The sequence below is a fragment of the Protopterus annectens genome, chromosome 5.part0 (genome assembly GCF_019279795.1).
Source record: "Protopterus annectens isolate FY-2018-M chromosome 5.part0, PAN1.0, whole genome shotgun sequence".
NCBI lineage: Eukaryota > Metazoa > Chordata > Ceratodontiformes > Protopteridae > Protopterus > Protopterus annectens.
The window spans coordinates 1842903129-1842923219 of NC_056735.1; the positions used below are offsets into that span (position 1 = coordinate 1842903129).

Here is a 20091-nt window from a genome sequence, read left to right on the forward strand (position 1 = left end):
AGGATCAGGGTCATACCGGTCTGGGCTACAAGATCAGAAAGCTCTTCCATGTCTCTTTTTGTGCAGTCCAGGAAGGTACGGCTCAGGTCATTCACACCAACATGGACACTGCCAGAGTCGTATCTGTACTTGTTCTGGAGTGACCCGAGTGCTTGTGTTATGTGGCGGATCCTGGCACCTGACAGGCAGCTAACAGTAACCTTCTCCTAATTCAGCCTAGTGAGTGAGATGTCAGTGTGCCTGACTATAGAGTCACCTATTACAAGTATGTTGGGTGTGTTATTTTGCCTTAAGGGCTGTGATTGCACGGCATACTGCTTTGTGAAGTATGTGTTTCATGATTTGTGTTGGGGGGGGGTGGAGGTTGCTTGGATGTCTGCTTTGGAGGTCTCTGTTGCTTTTGCAGATTTTTATTTAGAGCCTCCGAGTATGTTTTCATGTATTTATGTGACTTTTTTGCCGGTGCTGGTTTAATGGGTCTATGTGAGACTGGTGGTGTGATGCAAGTATTTCCCTTCTCCTCTTGACTGTCTGATCCAGCCTTGGGTTGAGAGAGCTTAGCCTCCAGTTTGGCTGTATAATTGCATCTCTCACATGTATTAGTGTTTGGTGGTAGGAGGAGAGGGTTCTCTGTGTACATGAGGCAGTTGTAACACTGCCTCAAAATGCCCAGATTCACCAGTTGGATTGGAGAGTATGCCTGAAACTGCCCTTTGGACATGCCTGGATAAATACAGTGAACTGTTTTACTGAATGGCTGGTAAGGTTGAATAGAGAGCCTTGTCCTTCTGTACAGTATAGGAGGGTCTAGTGTTAGGGTTTATAAGTGCTTGCTATACGTTTTGAGCAAGTGTTGGGCTGAGAAATGAATGGCTTGAGTGCTTAAGTTGAAAGTTTGTCTAGTTCCAAGGGAAAAATTGAAGAGGACACTTTGTGGAGCCGGGAATACTTATACCCTAGCTAACTGACACTACCTGGTGTGCAAAACCAGGCAAATGCAGTATTTATAGCAGGGAAATGAAAGAGATAGAAATTAGCCCAAAATGGCCAATAAACTACTAAGTTCTGGGCTGAAAACACTCCTCCAGGGACAGATAGGCTGCTCAAAGCTCCCCCTCTCTCACAGGTGAACAGAGAAACTTCCTTCTATCCAATTAAGGTATGGGCAAACACAGATTTGTAACACAGCCCTGAATTCAGCACTTAATCTGAAAACTGGACTATACTAGCTTAGAAAGGCGGGAAACAAGTATATATATATATTTTTCAGAAAATAAAGCAGATACAATCAAAAAAACTCTTTAAATGCACAGAAAAGGATACTTATTGTTATATGTCTCAGATCAGAGTTGTAGTAAATGCCCCTAGTAATAAAGTAGGAAGAAACACAAATACAGTAAAAGCAGATGAATAGAATGCAATATATATATATATATATATATATATATATATATATATATATATATAAAAACAAACAATGGTTGGGGGTGAGTGGGGTATCAAGTTGGAACTGAATTTGCCTGCTAACAGTAAGCTACATCACCAGGATCAGTAAATGTTGCACCATTAACCATCAGTTAACATTGCTGTGTGCTTCCCTTGAGGTTTCTGACATAGCTGTAGAAGGTTGCATGGTTATCTTCACCTGGGATGCAATCTTAAACTCAAAGTTGGCTTTCCTTGACATAATTAGCCCTCTTAGTTGTCTTTTTACTTTGTTTTTTTTTTTTTTTGAGGAGTTGTGGTATTGTATGAGGAAGTCAGCAGTGGCAGAGTAGTATGTAAGTGTGGTACAGGATATGTACGAGGGTAGTGTGACAGATGCGTTTAAGGTGGAGGTGGGTTTACATCAAGGATCAGCTCTGAGCCCTTTCTTATTTGCAATGGTGATGGACAGGTTGACAGACGAGATCAGACAGGAGGCCTCATGGACTATGATGTTTGCAGATGACATTGTGATCTGTAGTGAGAGTAGGGACCAGGTTGAGGAGACCCTGGAGAGGTGAAGATAAGCTCTAGAGAGGAGAGGAATGAAGGTCAGCAGGACTAAGACAGAATATGTGTGTGTGAATGAGAGGGAGGATAGAGGAATGGTAAGGATCCAGGGAATAGAGTTGGCGAAGGTGGATGAGTTTAAGTACTTGGGATCAACAGTTCAGAGTAATGGTGAGTGTGGAAGAGAGTACAGGCAGGGTGGAATTTAGTGGAGAAGAGTGTCAGGAGTGATTTGTGACAGACGGGTACCAGTAAGAGTGAAAGGGAAGGTCTACAAGAGGGTAGTGAGAACAGCTATGTTGTATGGGTTGGAGACGGTGGCACTGACAAAAATGACAGGAGTCAGAGCTGGAAGCGACAGAGTTAAAGATGTTAAGATTTGCACTGGGTGTGACAAGGATAGACAGGATTAGGAATCAGTATATTATAGGGTCAGCTCAGGTTGGATGGTTTGGAGACAAAGTCAGAGAGGCAAGATTGCATTGGTTTGGACATGTGCTGAGGAGGGATGCTGGGTATATTAGGAAAAGGATGCTAAGGTTGGAGCTGCCAGGTAACAGGAAAAGAGGAAGGCTTAAGATAAAGTTTAGGATGTGGTGAGAGAGGACATGCAGGTGGTTGGTGTGACAGAGCAAGATGCAGAGGACAGGAAGAAATGGAAACAGATGATCCGCTGTGCAACCCCTAATGGGAACAACCGAAAGAGAAGAAGAAGTTGTCTATTTACTTTGATGACAGAGTTTCTGTCTTTATAGGAATTACTTTTCCTGATTTTTGCCATAATTTTTTCCTGTTGTTGTATATCTTGCAGTTGGGAGTGAGACTTGACAGTCAGGGTAGGGTCAGGTCAGACAGAAAAAAGTACATCTATCCCCTATACATGATGTCCAGATAACCCACACAGCATTTCATTCTAGTTTCCAAATGTTTTAACTTATGAAGGTGGATCCTTTTAGATGATAGTATTCAGCTTTCACTCTAGCTTCCAATTGGTTTAACTTACAAAGCTGGATACTATTCTTCTAACATACCCCAGGCTCCGTAACATGTATATTTTCCCTTCTAGGCCCCCGAGACACATCTTCACTGTTGAAAACCAAATTCCAGTCTCCACCGATAAGTAATATTCCTTTCTGGAAGCAGATTATTTCTCCCATAATTTTTTAAGCTCCATTATACCAGTTTTAAGGGGGGGTGTAAATGCATGCCACTGTAATCGTCCTCCCTATCCAACAACTCCGTAATATATATGAGACAGGAGGGGAAATTAAGTTTGTTTTCTTCCCAGCAAATCACCAAATTCAAATGTCAGTTGATTAAGAGCTACTGCCTGGATCAAAACTATATGTTAAGTGCAGGTTTATACTGCTATTTGTTTTTTTTCAAAAATCTTGAATGTCTAGTACAACACATTCTTGTCTAAAAATGCACTGCAGTACTAAACATTGAAGGTCTAGGACTACCTTTTAACTGGTTGCACTTATTTTTATGTTGGCATGCACAAAGTATACACAGTGACACTTTCTGAACCCAATCCAGTGGACACACGCATAGTGCCATCTCTAACACCAAACAATTGCTTAACATGACCTATCAAATCTGTTTTAACCTTGCTGTGAAATCACACTATGAGGTGCAGAACAAATATAATAAAAGAAACTCAACCATGTTAAACAAGACACTATCATTTTTTGTTTTATAGGACACTATCAATTTTTGTTTTATTTATTTTTACAGACATTAAATGTGCAATGGAACTACAACCAGACGGTTTTAAATATGTCTTAAGTGGGCCCAAACATACTGCATGGAGAGCTATGACACTAACGCAGTTTCTAAATATAAAACAGTCATTGTGGGCCAAAAAAAAAGAAATATGCATTTAATTTAAGATTTAAGGTGTGTAAGGTATGCATTTGGTTAAAAGGCTTACTAAGTGTTCAGAAAATAACAACAAGGTTTTGGATGTTTAAAGAACAACATAACTCATTGCAATTCACAATGCAGTTGACTATGAAATAATGAATTTTTGTTGGTTAAGGTCATCCTACTAGGCTAGTGATGTGTTTTCAGAGGAAACCCAAGGTGGCACTTATAATGAATGGAGGTCATTTAGCAAGGAGACCAAACAACTTCTGAATCCTAAACATATCTACAGAATGAACAAAGATTACAGAGGCAAGCAAGTGATGCATGCCTGAATTTTCATAACTGACAACATTCATTAGGGATACGTAAAACCAGCTTGACAAGGATATGTTATTTTATTTTAACAGCTCAGCAACATGTCAGAAGGCAATATTATTCTTATGAGTTTAATTCTGGGTCAAAAACAAGTTTGGGTAAAATCTTAAACCTTCTACAGAATCATCTCTGCAAAGACGCCCTATCTTTTCTGCCATGAGCAACCTGGAAAGAGAAATGAAGATAAATGTTAAGAAAAATAAATCAATAAAAACCTTTCACTTTGTCAGCAAAATAAATGAACAGAATAACTTCTCACAAAAGATGTGGTTACCTTTCCTTGGCTAACAGGACGGAAATCCCCACAAGCTTGGCAAACTCTTCAGCTGTTAGTGACCCTTTTTCTGATACCTTAACAACAAATTAATATCAGTATCAAAAGTCTGCAAATGCTTCTGTTTTTCATAAAACACAGAAATTAGCTGCTTCATCACTTAAAATAGCTGCTCTTTCACCCTTTAAAAAGTTCATAACCAACACTGTTGCTCAGGTATCTCTCAGCTATAGTCCAATTTTCTTTCTTTCTGAAGATGTTACTTAACACAAGATTTGGCCTTTGCTCCAAATTGATGTTTACCATTTAATGTTGGGAAGTCATCTGTAATCAAGACGTTTTTATTGCTTTAGTTTAAATTGTGAAAAGGGATGCATCTAAATAGCACAATATGATAAGCATGCAGTTTAGAACCTTTAACTTCCTGACTCCAGTTTCTAAAGCCTTCCACACAGCCACATTCATTACATTTAGTTGGTGTAATCTACCTCCGTTTGCAGTAATCTCATTTGGGATGGCATTCTTTGGTCTCCTTAAAAAAGGGGAGTGAGGGTACACTAGACTTTTACTGAAAAGCTTAATGGAATGCTAGGGCTGTTATACAGCTAAAGGCTGATCAAACTCGGTCTGCTTCAGGGGTGACCTTATAAATGGCTACATGCCTTGAGCAAAGAGATGTGTGTGCCAGTGTTTTGGGTTAAATATGACTCTTAAAATTGTATGTGTTGGTGCAAGAATAGTCAAGCAATTAAACTTGTCTACTATTGTTAAAATAATATGGACACTTCAGTACTAAATATTATGACATCTGGCAGATAGGCTATTTGTCCTTAACCATTTTTAATATGATTTTATTTGATCAGCTTTGTAAACAGCAGTGCTGCAGAAGAATGGGAAGTGTATAACTAATAAGAATGAGAGGCTAGCTGAGGGACTGTGCACCTAGCAATGCAACTCTTACTCTGGGATCAACTCCATCCATCTAACCATCTACCCGCAACCCCTTTTTTCCCCATTTTTGCTAATGGGGTCAGGGTGTCACTTCACAGTGACAATCATCTAGAGCCAAGGTTTACACCAACAGGTGGCTAGTTCTACCGCAGTAGTTCTTCCACACCACAGACTTGCATGCACAGTCACACTTATGACCAATTTCGTGTCTCCAATCCACCTACTACCTATCTTTGGAAAGTGGGAGGAAACTGGAGCTCCTGGAGGAAACCCTGAGATCAACTACTTTTACTTTTTTTTTTTAATTTTCCTACTGGACTGTTGGCAGACATTTCCATCCCTATCTGACATATGTGGTCTTTTAATGGGGGCTCTTATTTAAAACCTTTTATAACACGAGCATTAGCAAGAAGCTTGAGGAAAAGCTGGTAGCGACAAGGTCCTGTTGGGATGGGTGTGAGTGAGTGATTGGGCAGCAAACTCGATCTTAAGGGAGGAAGGAGACAGGGGCAGTGTGGGTAAGGGGAGGAGCTTTGAGCTCTGATCAGATGCTGGATATGCGGCCGAATCTGATATGGATCTGAGGACCCACAGGTTGAAGATCAAACGAAGACAACTACTTCAGATGCAAGGTTTTATATTTTGGATATAACAATCTTTATTATCCTTTTTGTCGCGCAAAGACAGAAACAAGGACTTGGAGATAATCTTTGACAACCATCTTAGATTTGATGCTCATTTAACAATAATAATTATGATATCTCACAGTATTATAAAGGATATAATGTAAGCTTTATTAAGCAGGGATAAGGAAGTTTTGATTCCCTTGTGCATGTCAGTTGTTAGACCTAATATTAAGAATTTTGCTACAATCTGTATGTATAAACATAGGTAAAGGAACTGGAAAGGATTCATAAAACACCTCCAGGTTAGTTGCTCAGCATAATGCAGCCGAGGTTATCCAAGTGCAACTAACTCTGGGCAAAACTGCAATCCAAATTGTAGCTTGCAACAGATCACCCACCATGCCCCAGGATTCCCACTCCTCTTTTCTTGATGTACTGGAAAATATTAGGGTTCAAACACCCTAATAATGGGCGATTTCAACTACCCCAACATTAACTGGGAAAACTACTCATGTACCAACTCCTTCGCTCAACGCTTTCTGGAATTCATAAATTCCAATGACCTGGATCAACTTATCCACACCCCCACCAGGGGCAACAATATCCTAGATCTAGTCCTTACCAATATGAGTGACCGGTGTTTCACACCTGAAGTCAATGCCTCATTGGTCCGATCCGACTATAAGCTAATTATCCTAGATATCCACATCCTGCCTCCACCCCCCATTAAAGAAACCATGGCAAAAAATTTCTCCAAAGCCAACTTCATGCTTCTTAAGACAGAAGTGGTGAACTTCATGACACCCATGCAGATGGACAATACAGTTACGACGACTGAATCCTACACAATTGCACTTTATAAGCACTTACATGAGTGCATGGATTGTGCTATGCCAAACAGAACCAAGACGCTATCCTCCAAAAAAAGGAAGCCAATCTGGTGGTCCCCTGCCATAAACAAACTGTACAACAGAAGGAAGAAACTCTTGCAAAAGAGAGTAAAATCCCACGAGTGGAGGAGCTCACTGGTCAGCCTCAGTAAGAAGCTGCGATCCCTGATAAAATCCTCCAAAGCTAGTTATGAAAACAAAATCACCACTGATTCTAAAGACAACCACAGAGCATTCTATAGCTATGTCAAGAATCTCAATGGCAACACTCAGATCTGCTCTGAGTTACAGCACAATGGCACTAAATATACAGACCCAACTGATATTGTCAACATCCTGGCAGATAGGTTCAGTGATAACTTTACCCCCCTCTCACCCCCTAGAGGGCCCATCTCTATACCGGAAGAATGCAAAGTTCCTGTAATCACGGCTGCACAGGTAAAAAACCACACTCTCCAAAGCCAAGAACACAGCATCCATGGGAAAAGACAACATCCCAGGCTGCGTTCTACACGAACTACAGAATGAACTGGCACCCCACCTAAGTACCATGTTCAATCATAGCCTCACCTCAGGCTTTGTGCCTGCTGAATGGTGCACAGCAACGGTTATCCCACTCCACAAGGGGGGAGCCGCCACGGACCCCAGGAACTACAGCCCCATTAGTCTGACGAGCCTGGTCTGCAAGGCCATGGAACGTATCATCATGGAACTTATAAATAAAGACATTGGTCATCTCCCAACTCTGGATCCCACCCAGTTCGGGTTTGTAAAAGGCAGACCATGTCTCCTAAACCTGACAGACTTCTTTGAAGCAGTCACCAAAGCCGTAGACAAGGGTAAGGTGGTTCACACAGCCTATCTAGATCTTGCCAAGGCTTTCAACACCATCCCCCACTCTGGAATTATAGATAAACTCATTAAACTAAGTATAAATCCCTATGTCACAAGATGGGTTGCCAACTGGCTCACTGACAGAACCCACACTGTGAAAGTAGCAGACTCCAATTCTGACTTCAGACCAGTAACAAGTGGAGCACCACAGGGTTCAGTCCTGGGTCCTCTCCTGTTTGGTATCTACTTCTCTGAAGTACAGGCTAACACAGAAGGTCATTGGCTAATGAAGTTCGCAGATGACTGCAAAATAGGAGCCATAATCGAAACTCCTAACAATGTGGACATCCTACAAAAGGGCCTCAGTGAGACAGATGCCTGGTGTCAAAACCATGGCCTCAAGCTCAATGCTAAAAAGTGCATTGTCATCCCCTTTAGTAAAAACTCTGTGCCCATGAACTAAAACATAGGCGGTAGTATACTTAACACCGAAAGTGTGATAAGAAACCTTGGGACACAGGTGGACAGTAGTCTCTCCTTTGATAATCACATCACCACAGTAGTCAGGAAACCCTTCTACGTGGTACACCTCATCACAAAAGGTTTCTCATCCAGAAAAAAAGAGGTCATTGTTACCCTCTACTCATCACTCATTAGACCCATTATAGAGTACAACGCCCCTTTTGATATGCACCTCACAAGACATCTACAACAACTGGAAAGGCCGCAGAAATACCTCACAAAGAGGATTACTGGCCTCAAACAGATGCCCTATGCAGACCATCTCAAAAAACTCCAGCTTTACTCTGTCGCATATCGCCTACTCAGAGGTGATCTCTGCCTAACATACAAAGCTATGTCAAACCCAGAGCTGTTGGACATGCTCCACTTAAAGAAATCCCAATCCCTCCGAGCTACACGCTCTAGGGACCTAAACCTTGTCACCACAATAAACAGAACATGCCGGAGGGATAGATTCCTGTTCCAGAGACTTCCCATACTCTGGAATAAACTACCTATCTATATCAAACAAAGCTCCTCATTAGCACTCTTCAAGAAAAATCTTGATGATTGGATGGGAAATGGGAAATTCATCCAGGGGATCACCTCTGTGGCTCTGCTCGACAGTGGCACAGGAAAATAATTTTCTTTGGTGGCATAAGCCAGGGTACCTTTTTGGCTGGGCTTGTACAGGCCCCAGGGCCGATAACCTAGTACCTACCTATGAACCTATTTACTAGATAAAAGACATTTACAGGTATAGGTACAGGCTTAGGCTTAAATACATGCTCTAATATTTCACAGGTCATACACTGTTTGGGTGGAAGGGGATTTTATTCTGATTTACAGATGCCATAATTAGCATTCTATCATTAGGTGCTGAATTTACCCTATACATTTTTGCTACAAGAAATAATAGCACTTTAGTAACTTTACCAACACCTAGGACACCTCTTAAAAATGTTTCCTACTGTACAGCAAAGTAGACGGTGGAATGTCTTTCCAATGAATATTAAGAATGCAGACAGTTGGTTAAAATGTCAAAGGCGTTTGAATGAATTGTTTGGGACAGAGCATCTTATCTAAATTTAAATAGCTGCAAATTATATAAGTAGTTACAAACTCCTAGATGGCCTACAATCAGGCTTTGTGTTTGATTACTTATACTGAACATTGAACTTCAGTGAAAGAAAAGTACTTAAGTGTTGAGGACTTAGATTCTTGCCTGAGATCAAGGTAACAGTGGCAGAAGTTGGTGGTGTTGTCGTGTGTGTGTGGGGGGGGGGGGCACAAGGAATTGCTTCCTAGATATTATCCTCACTAGGTGATCACTATAATCTTATTTCAACTAGCTGCTCCAGTAGAGTAGAGGGATAAAGCCCTGACTATGACCCAAGTGATAAGAGTTCGATTAGAGGTCTGGCTGTCTGATGGAGCTGACAGAGAGGATGGGGCATTCCTATCTGGGGAGGGAGGGTGCCTGCTGACTTCTTTCCAGTACAACTTTGATACAAGCCAGAGCTTAGAGGTAAATGGATGTCAGGCTGTGAGTGTGTGATAGACAGCATAGTACATGCCACTTAGGCTGGGGGTGTTGCTTGCCATAGTTTCCTCATGTCCAGCCAGCCACAGTTTCATGCTAGGCATGCGGGGAGGGGGGATATAGGGATGTAAAAATCCCAGACCTCACAGATGATAGTAGTACTCCCCATGCCTCTGCTGAGAGAGATGGATTGGATAGTGCAGAAGGATGGATGGGCTTATTGCACTGGGCAGAAACACTGGACAATAAGGCATACTGGACAAAGAAAAACTTAGCCACAAATGGAGTGAGATGGAAGATTAAGTGTTTTGCGGAGTGAAGCTTTTTAACATTTTTTACACGTTTGCTTTTTTTTAAGGGGGGGGGGCTTTTCTTACCATACAGGCCAGCTTATATCTAAACAAATAGTTCATCCAAAAGAAATCTATAAGATTTAAAACTTCAAAAGGGAAAACCTGACCATTTACAAGATGTGATACTTGTTACAATTCCATGGAACATGCCTGTGTGGTATTGACTCAGTGACAGTTTCCTTACTGACCGATATTTAGCCAGAAGATAAGTGTAAAGCAGCTTTTTTTGACTATTCAATATAATTTCTATTGTGCATAATTATAAATGTTATACAGCTGGTTTTCTTATGCTATGATGGGTTTCTTTGTACGAGGTTTAAGCAGCCCAATAAAAACTCATTAGGTGCAAACTTGGTTATCCAAATTAAAGGCTGATATTTTACTTATGTAGGAGTGTAAAACTGCACATAAATATACACAAGTCTTACAAAAAATTGGGAAAGAAAGGATGTTAGCTCATAATTTTAAAACAAGATCTAAAGGGGGTATGATAAGAGTGGTTTGACATGTTGTGAGATAAGTTCCTGTAGAAAAAAACAGCTGGTGGGGATAGATGTTGGTTTTGGTTGATCTATCATACTCCTAAAGGGTTATTAATAACTGGAAATATTTATGGGTAAAACAAAGACTCTCTAGAGTTACTTTTACAATTTATGTAAGCAATCTTAACAGCTAGTGATTTTAATACAGTGTTAACACAGAGACGGAAATGACCCATCTTCTGAACATTGTCTTAACATACAGCATATTTTGTAAATGTTAATGGAACACTATAGACTTGTTGATCTTTGGAGATCACTACACCTAGAGGATGAGGAATTTACTTAAATATTACCACTGAAAAAATCTGCTAATAGGTTTGACTACTGACTGGTTAGTCTCACAGGAAACTGTAACTTGGGGCTTTGTGCTACAGATTATTCCTGTTTCCTTTACAGATTATGCAGTTGTGTAGGCTGAGTTTCTGAGGCTTCCTAAACCAAATGTAAGACACCCTTGGAGGTTAGATTCAGTGGTGCTAACATGTCCTAATTTAGTACAGTATATTCAAAAACAGGTTAAATTTTTCATATTGAGAAATCCAACACATAGTATACCTACTTTTATTTTGTGGGAATCTTTTAAGCTAAAGGGTTTATACACCCAGCCAAAGTCTAGATGCATGCTAATATAGATAAGGATATTATTGATAAACAAAGCCAATAAGAACAAGTATATAATACTTGTAAGAGATCTGCAATTAAAATAACAAAGTCATAAGCCAATAAAAGCAGAAACATAGGGAGCTAAGTCTTTTCCTTGGGTTCAAGGCACAGCTACATTTGAAAATAGTTGAACTCTGACCTTGTGCATTAGGAAATAAACTGTGGACATTATTAGCTTATCTTAGGCAAAGAAAATCCAAGAATATAACAGCAGGTATTAAAGTGACACATGGTTCCACCTATACTTCAGATGGCTAAAAAATAAACCAAGATTATCATCAAAATTTATACTGTAATTCTTCATAAGATAAGGGGATTATACATTCTGAATAACTCAGATTTTAGAGCAAAGTGGTCTAGATAAATTAAATGAGGAACGGCAACAGCTTTTAGATGCTATCAAAAAGACAGCTAATGGAAAATCTCCAGGATCTTATGGCCTCAACAGTAAAATCTATAAAACTTTAGGAGACCTTCTTGCACAGCCATCAGATACTTTATTTAATCAGTTTCCATTAAGAGAAGGAATTAATCATACATCACAAGCATCGATTATAACTTTTTTTCCTGAACTCAATAAGGATCCTACCTTTCTACCCAATTATAGACCAATTTATATAATTAATATTGACCTTAAAATACATGCTAGAATTTTAGCAAATGGGCTTCAGGGACTATTGGCAAAGCTTGTATATAATTCCTAGATATGACTTATCAAGGGGCATTTCAGTGCAGATCCTATCCACATACTAAATCTGTATTTTAAATATATGTCAAACATTTCTAAACAAGCAAAAGGTTTCTCAATTGCTTTTGAAAAGGCCCTTCATTCTCTGAAATGGGAATATATGTGGGAAGTTTTAGAAGCAATACATTTTTCAAGAGGTTATACCAGAGCAATACAAAATCTCTATCAATGATCTTCTTTCAGAAGAATTTTGTTTAGAAAAAGATACCCGGCAAGTGTATATCTTGTTTCCTTTTCTATATTCTTCAGCAGTTGAGACCTCTAATAGAATTATTACTGAGAAAATAAGTTTGGAAGGCTGGGATATTATGGGTATAGAAACAAAATTATGATGTTTGTTGATGACTGTCTGATACTTGCAGAAAACACCCATAAAGAAGTTCCATTGGTTGTGAAGCTATTGAAAGTATTTACTGATTATTCTGCACTTAAGTGCAATTTAAGTAATCATGGTTAACTCCTTTTAATACAAGTGCTTTTAATTTATAAACAATAAGACTTACTTTTACTATACTCTGAGGATGTTTAAGTCCCAGGTATTTGGTTATAATGTTGCAACTCAACTACATTAAATGCTCAAACTGAATTTACAACTACTTTAAAATGCTTGAATTGAATTTTCAATCTATTTGGGAAAATATTTTATATGGTACCATTGTTGGAAATGTTTTCATCTGCAATCGCTTGGTCAAATAGCCATGATTACCATGTTTGTAGTTGTTTTATTTTTTGTCATACAAGTGTTCCTAAGATTAACACATGGTTGCATAAGATATTAAATTAACACATGGTTTTAATTGGGACAATAAAAGAACACCACTGCATGTTGTATATACTAGACAGAAAAATCTGGGACTTGGTCTCCCAGACTTTATATCTTATGCCCAGGCATTTACACTTCGACATTTATTTACTTTACATTTAAGGGAGATTCCAACAAGGACAAAGATAGAAGCTAAACTACTGGAAGATAAAACTCCTTGTGCAATTAGCTGGTACCCTAACAGACTTACTAAACACCTAATAATCTGGGATACAATATTTCATACTCATAATGCTCTACTGACCTTATATAAAAGTCTTCCACCCTGGGATGTTTGGGGTACAGTACTTCCCTTATGGGGTTTTCCTCACTGGGATATAGGGTTTAAAATATTACGAATGCAGATCTGGGAACAAAAATGTATATTGTGATTGCATGATCCTACTTGAGTTTTGGATAGTCAATGAAGGTTTAGGGCATCTGAAGCTTTAAATAAGCAATGAGATTTTTGCAAACTCTGGTTATTGATCTCATCTATCTTTACGACGTGCAATATTAGATTCTGATTACCAGAAGTATAAAAGTTCTTTTTTTGTCATTTTGGTCTATAACAAAATTAAAATCGGGCTATTCTGGTAATCAACAAATGGTGTCAGATATGTGTAATATCCTGTTACTAGCTTATAGAAGTTATTTATACCTTGACCGTCAGACATTTTGTACATTGTTTAATTCTAATGTTACTCAAGAGAATATTAACAATTTCAGGAGTTTAGCTCTTAGATTTAAGAGCTATCCAAATATTTATGAAAAATTAATTTACTGGATCTTTAAAGGATGCTGGACCCCCTGAATGCAGTTTGAAACAAAGTTTTATATGTTCATATGTCTGTGAAACGTTTGGCAGCTTGCACCCATACCTAATTCACACATTTTAGGGCTGCTCCCCTGGTAATTATTTATAGTTTAAGTTATGATCAATTCCTAACCCCAAATAAGATATGCAAACCCCATGGAAAATTGAATCTTGTTCTTCCTAATTCTGTAGACTCTATAGTGGGATTGCACAGTCTTATGTTTTAGTTAACTGTCAGTAAATGTTCACATTTGCATTGCATCCAGGTGGAAAAACCCCATTACTGCCTAACTGGGAAGACTTGTGTATATTAATTAAATGAATAGAATGTAGACTGATAAGTGACAAGATTAAGTGTTACTCTACCTTTTTGTGGAACAATTTATGACATGTACAACAGCTTATTACAAAATTTATAAGAGACTGTAATCTATAATTTTTTTAGAAATTCTCCTGCATAGGTAGCTTTTGTCGTATTCATTTAATTAATTTCTTATTCAATTCAACTAATATTCTCTCTCTTCTCAATTCAATTTAATGAGCAATACTTCTGATATATTTTTTCTATGTATAAGTAGTGTAATGTTAATTTTTTTACATCAGATTGTTTCTTTTTTGGAGTTTATATCAGCTGCTTGCTTGTTCTGCAATTAGCTTGTTCACTGGTGTTACTATGATGGTTCTAAGTTAAAAATCGATGTTTTACACCCCCCCCCCCAAAAAAAATCTTACTTCATCTTCAAGTACTTCAACTACTGAATAGCTGGTACCCCCTCCCACTTGTATTGATAAACACATACCACTAGCCAAGATACTGTAATGCACACACCCTTTAACACAGATAAAATAAGACACAAATGGAGTGAAAAAAAATGGGGAAAATCATCATCACAACTGTTTAACCAGTCAGACGATGGTGTAAAGTCTGAAATGTGCTACAAAATATCTGTGTGTCAGTACTGGTCTATTCCCTTAGTAATGGATCTGGATGGTTCATCCTTAGAAGACTAACTTATGTTAGCCCACTTACCTGGCAAACAAAAACTATAGGAGATAAAAGCTTATCAGAATTAAATAAACAATAATGCCTGACAAAGTATCTGTTAATGTGTAATTAATACCCACCCAAGGGTGTTATAAGGCCAGAAACAGCAGGTGGAGGGCCTCTACACCCATGAAAAGGGAATAATGACACATTAACACACACCCTGGAGGCCCTTATTGCACGTAGAGAATAGGCTCTCAAAAAATAAGTAAAACAAAACAATTTTACAAACTACTATATTTTTTTATATATATTTTTGATGTAAAATAGTTCTTCTGCCTAATGTTTAAAACTTTCCGTAGTATATGTTAATGGTGTTGGAGGAAGCATTTTACATCAAAAATATATATTAAAAAATTTTAGTACTTAAAAAAAATAAAGTAAGGAAAACACAACAATTTTACTGAGAGCCCATTCTCTCTCATACACAGTCTCTTCTGCTTTCACACATGCATACATATACACACACAGTCTCCTCTGGTTTCATACTCGCATTCACTCACACAACCATAACTCTCAACCTCTTAGCACAAAAAATCTGGATAAAGCCCCAAAAATAGGGACAAATTTTAAATAGTGCTCTTATAAACTTACAAAGTTGCTAGAATAAAAAGTCGTGTACTATAATGCATTTTCTAAAAGATATAAAGTCTGAAACTCAAATGCCTACAATTATTTAGTGAATTCACTCCTCACTGATTTACCAAAACCACAAATTTTATGAACAACAGACAATATGAGACAAGAATCTGGGCAATCTGTGAAAATCTGGACAGCTGAAAGCAGGGCCGGCCTTAGCTGAAATGGTGCCCTAGGTGAAGTAGTACTCCAGCGCCCCTTAAGCCCCACCCACTCCATACTAATGCACGGTCCTATAAGCCACACCCACAGGTAGGCCACTCTCCAAGAAGGCCACTTCAGTCTTTTCCTTCAATTATTTAAATGGACAGGAAAAAAAAGATATCTTATAATGTAGTTAAACTGCAAGTGAAGGACGGTGGAATTTTCCTTTAATAAACCTCCTTTATCTGTTGCTCCTTCACACATATTTTACTATGAAAGTCATGTCCTCAAAAAATAGAAGACCATGTGCCTTGTTTCAAAGGGTTGCTTAACTTACAGTTTAATTTACTTTGGGGTAGGCGAGTGAGTCTTACAGCTCAGTGAAAGTAAAATAGCAACCTCTCTCCTCCCTCTGTACAGTAACTTAAGTAAGAATAGCACAAACACAGATAGCCATTTGCTAAACAATACAATATCGCAATGAAAACAGACTTAGCATAAGCATTAAACTTCTCTGCCATTGAAATGGCATGAAAACCCACATTCATAGAAAATGCATCTGGCCATTAAGTTTATCTTTGGGCTGTTTTAAAAATAGACTCCTTGCACACATTCTTAGGGCCATGCATGTATTCGTTCTTTGATTCACCTTCCTGATTATAGTAAATTATATTCCCTGTATAATACCACTGCCACTTGTTAGAAAGTGTTTTAAATTGCAGTTTAACATTCTTTTAATAAACAATGAAATTATGTATAAAATCAATAATGACAACACTATTCATTTCAGAAAATTTCAACCATAAAAGGGTAGACGTCTGTCATTACAATCCACCAATATCACTCACGCACAATCTTGCAGAAGTAAAATCATTTGAATAATTCCACATTAAAGAAACATGCAACTAATGAAGAGGTTACTACTGGCAAACAACTTTACACCTCAGTGCTTCATCTACAAATTCAGTGTAAGTTGCCCTTGAAGAATTGCCTATGTTACAATTAAAAATGTGATAAACTGGTAATACTGCAAAAGGAAATGACTAAAACTGAGAAGTTCATAGTTACTAGATATCTCATACAAAGGAGACACACTCAGGAGTGTAAAACCGCTACCCCCCCCCCTTATAATGCAATCATATGGGCACTGCAATATCAGCACTCCATCTACATGGTGTGGGAGTAGAATCCATAGCCTTCTGCACAAAAGGCAATTATGGTACTAACACTGCTTTCAAATTCCCTGTACAATAAGGCACCATTTGTTAGTGTGCGTTTTGAATTTGTAGCTTTGTGCTTTAAATTTGTAGTTTTGAACATTTTTCCAGTAAGCAATGAAACAATGCATTTCCCCAATAATGAAATAACTGCCCATTTCAGAATATTTTAACCATAAAAGGCCACTCAAGACTTCTATCATTACAATCCATCAGTATAAGTCAGTAAGCACAATCTCTGCAGAAGTAAATTTCATCTGAATAATTCCACATTAAAGAGATTCGTAACTAATGAAGAGGCTGTTACTGGCAAGCAACTTTATATTTCAGTGTTTCATCTACAAATTCAGAGCTTGCTGCCCTTTAAGAATTAATTGCTTGTTACATAAAAAACTGGTAAGCTGGTAATACTACAATAGGGAATGACTGAGAAAACAACAAGTTCATAGTCACTAGGCATCTTAAGCAAAGGAAGACACACTCGGGAATGCAGAACCACTACCTCACCTTAAAATCCACCAAATAATTGGCATCTAGGGCATTACATACAATGCCTCCATACCTCTCAACTTCTGCTAGGCTAATAGCCTCTTTTCAGGGGAGACCCCAAGGTGGTATTGATTCTACTAGGGGAAATTCTGCCAGGGCATTGAGAAACTTCCCTTGCACTCTTCAACAGCTGTCATGGGATTTTTTCCATCCATCTGAGTTACTATCAACCTAAGCAGATGGGACGTTAGTTTAGCATATCATCTGAAGGAAGACATACTCAGCAGTGCAGCACATCCCTTACGTTGCACTGTAATTTCAGCAGTCCGTCTGCCTGGTGTGAGAACAGAACCCATAGCCTTCTGAACCAAAGGAGCTTATGCTGCAGAAACCTAATTTTCAGTACCTCTGTTGTGATACAGCCTCTGACTTAATGGACACAATCACCAATCAGGATTGATCTTGATGGTAAGATCTTGATCCCTCAATGAGCAGCAAACAGATCTGTTTTCTGCATGCAACTAAAATGTTTTAAAATGGGATAGGCACAAGCTTACATACAGCTTTTTTCAATGGAATGGGAGTTTTCAAACCTGTGTATTTAAATATCATTTGGTGTTTCATTTGTTTATGGCTTTAGCTGGGTGCCCACTGAAAATCCTGCAATTCTGCGATCCATTGAAGAATACAAATTAGATTATGTTTAAGGAGAAGGACAACAGAAATGGGCTGGCACCATATGTTTCAACCTTTGCTGGGTTTAAGGTCTATAATTACACTGACCTGTTTGTTTCACACGATTTTTTTACACTTTTCAGCAAAGGAATGAAATACATTCCTACAGTTAAATTTAATTTTGTAAATGTGGTCAAGGAAATCAAACTCTATTGTCGTAGAATGAATTTAGCCCTACAATTTAGAGATAATACAGGTAACAACTTTAGTGACCAACACTACGGTAACTGGTTATGCAAGAAGAGTGCCTACATCCCTACTTCCCACCCTCAAGTGGCGTTATTTGAAAAAATGGTTTGTAAGGATGTTTACAGACTACATAACAACATACATAAGAAAAGCCACTTTATTCCATCTTTTGAGGATAATTTGACTAAGGGGGAGAGAGACTGTTTGAAAGAAATTGTGACTAATAGACACATTAGGATAATGAAACCAGACAAAGGTGGGGGTGTCACTATCTTTGATACGGTTAATTACAACAAAGTGATACATGACATTCTTTTTACACCAGGAAATTATGAAGAGGTTTCACTGAACCAAATTAACATCGGTTACCGCAGGGTAGATTTAGCTATTGAAGAATATCTGTTGGACAACCGTATCACCAATGAGGTTTATAATTTTTTGAGAAACGAATTTCCAAGAATGGCCAACATTTTTGGAATTCCAAAAATTCACAAATCTTTGGAAAACCCGCCATTTAGACCAATTATTGCTGGTTCTTATTCAAAGACTTACAACATAGGAGTCACGATTGACCAATGGACCAAACATATTTATAACATCATCCCCCATTTAATAAAAGACTCCTGGGAATTTTTGAGTTGGCTAACCTCTGAAGTATGGGCTGAGGATATGATTTATTTGACAATAGATGTCCAGGATTTATTTTCTTGCATTCCCTGTTCTACAGGGTTAGAATTTTTTGAAAATAGTCTCAAAAAATATTCAGGCCTTAGTTGGGACAGAATTAGTTTAATCTTGGATATGATGGGGTTAATCCTTGACCACAATTATATTCAATTTCAAGGAGAATACTTCAGGCAGACCAGAGGAGTGGCTATGGGGGCTTCTTGCGCCCCCATTTTTGCTAACCTGGTCATGCTAGAGTGGGAAAATCAGTTTCTTTTTCCTAGTGAATATTATAAACACATTTCACTATACTCCCGCTATTTGGATGACTTGTTTATTATCTGGAAGACAAAGAGATTTATTAATTACATCAACACTAGTACTGATTTTCTTAAATTTACTTTTAAGATGGAAAAACTAGGTATTGCATATTTGGACACCTTTATAAGCACTACTTCTGATGGTTTTGTCTCAAGAATATTTAGGAAATCAACTTTTTCAAACGACTACATTGAATTTGGTAGTTGCCATCCCCAACACATTTTTAGGAATGTATTCAAGGGACAATGTATCCGTGCAGCCAGGATGTCCTCCACTAAAGACATCATGGAAAAAGAAATAGATGGTATTTCCCAAATGTTCTTGGATAGAAAATACCATAAACAAATGGTGGACAATGTGGCACGATATGTTAAAAACAACTGGGGTACCAAATATAAAGCTTTATTAGGAGAACCTTTGCTGACTAGTAAAAAGACGAGTATTGGATTTAACAGGACAGTTTGTATTATTATGTTCAATCCTTACACCAACTTGGTGAAAGAAATTCTGAAAAGACATTGGGAATTGCTTAACACTTCTGAAAGTACTACTGCTTGTTTGGGTAACAATCCTATAAGTGTATGTAAGACTTCGCTTAATTTGAAAAAGTTATTAGAAGCTAGTTCTAAAACTAAGCTTGTTAAGAATAGAAGTGGAACAAAAAGATGTGGTTCTTGTAACCAGTGTAATAACATTAATGAGAGCAGTTTTGTCAAATTAGATAATTTATTGAACACTGTATGCTGGAGTATCAAAGGGAATTGTAATAGTCAAAGGGTAGTTTACCTTGCCACTTGTGCACTCTGTCCTGCCTACTACGTAGGCAAGATAGAAAGACGACTAAAAACAAGGGTTTATGAACA

General features: G+C 38.2%; 1 protein-coding gene across 2 annotated transcripts in view; it reads right to left on the bottom strand.

The window, feature by feature from the left end:
• Nucleotides 1–4240: 4240 nt before the first annotated feature.
• Nucleotides 4241–20091, bottom strand: part of VPS36 (vacuolar protein sorting 36 homolog) — a 1108846-nt gene continuing 1092995 nt past the window's right edge. For both annotated transcript variants that reach the window (XM_044071665.1, XM_044071664.1), the window contains 2 exons: nt 4514–4590; nt 4241–4404 (listed from right to left, as the gene is read on the bottom strand). In XM_044071665.1, the coding sequence (XP_043927600.1) occupies nt 4311–4404; nt 4514–4590 (171 nt within the window). In that variant the 3' untranslated portion in view covers nt 4241–4310. The remainder of the gene's footprint in view (nt 4405–4513; nt 4591–20091) is intronic.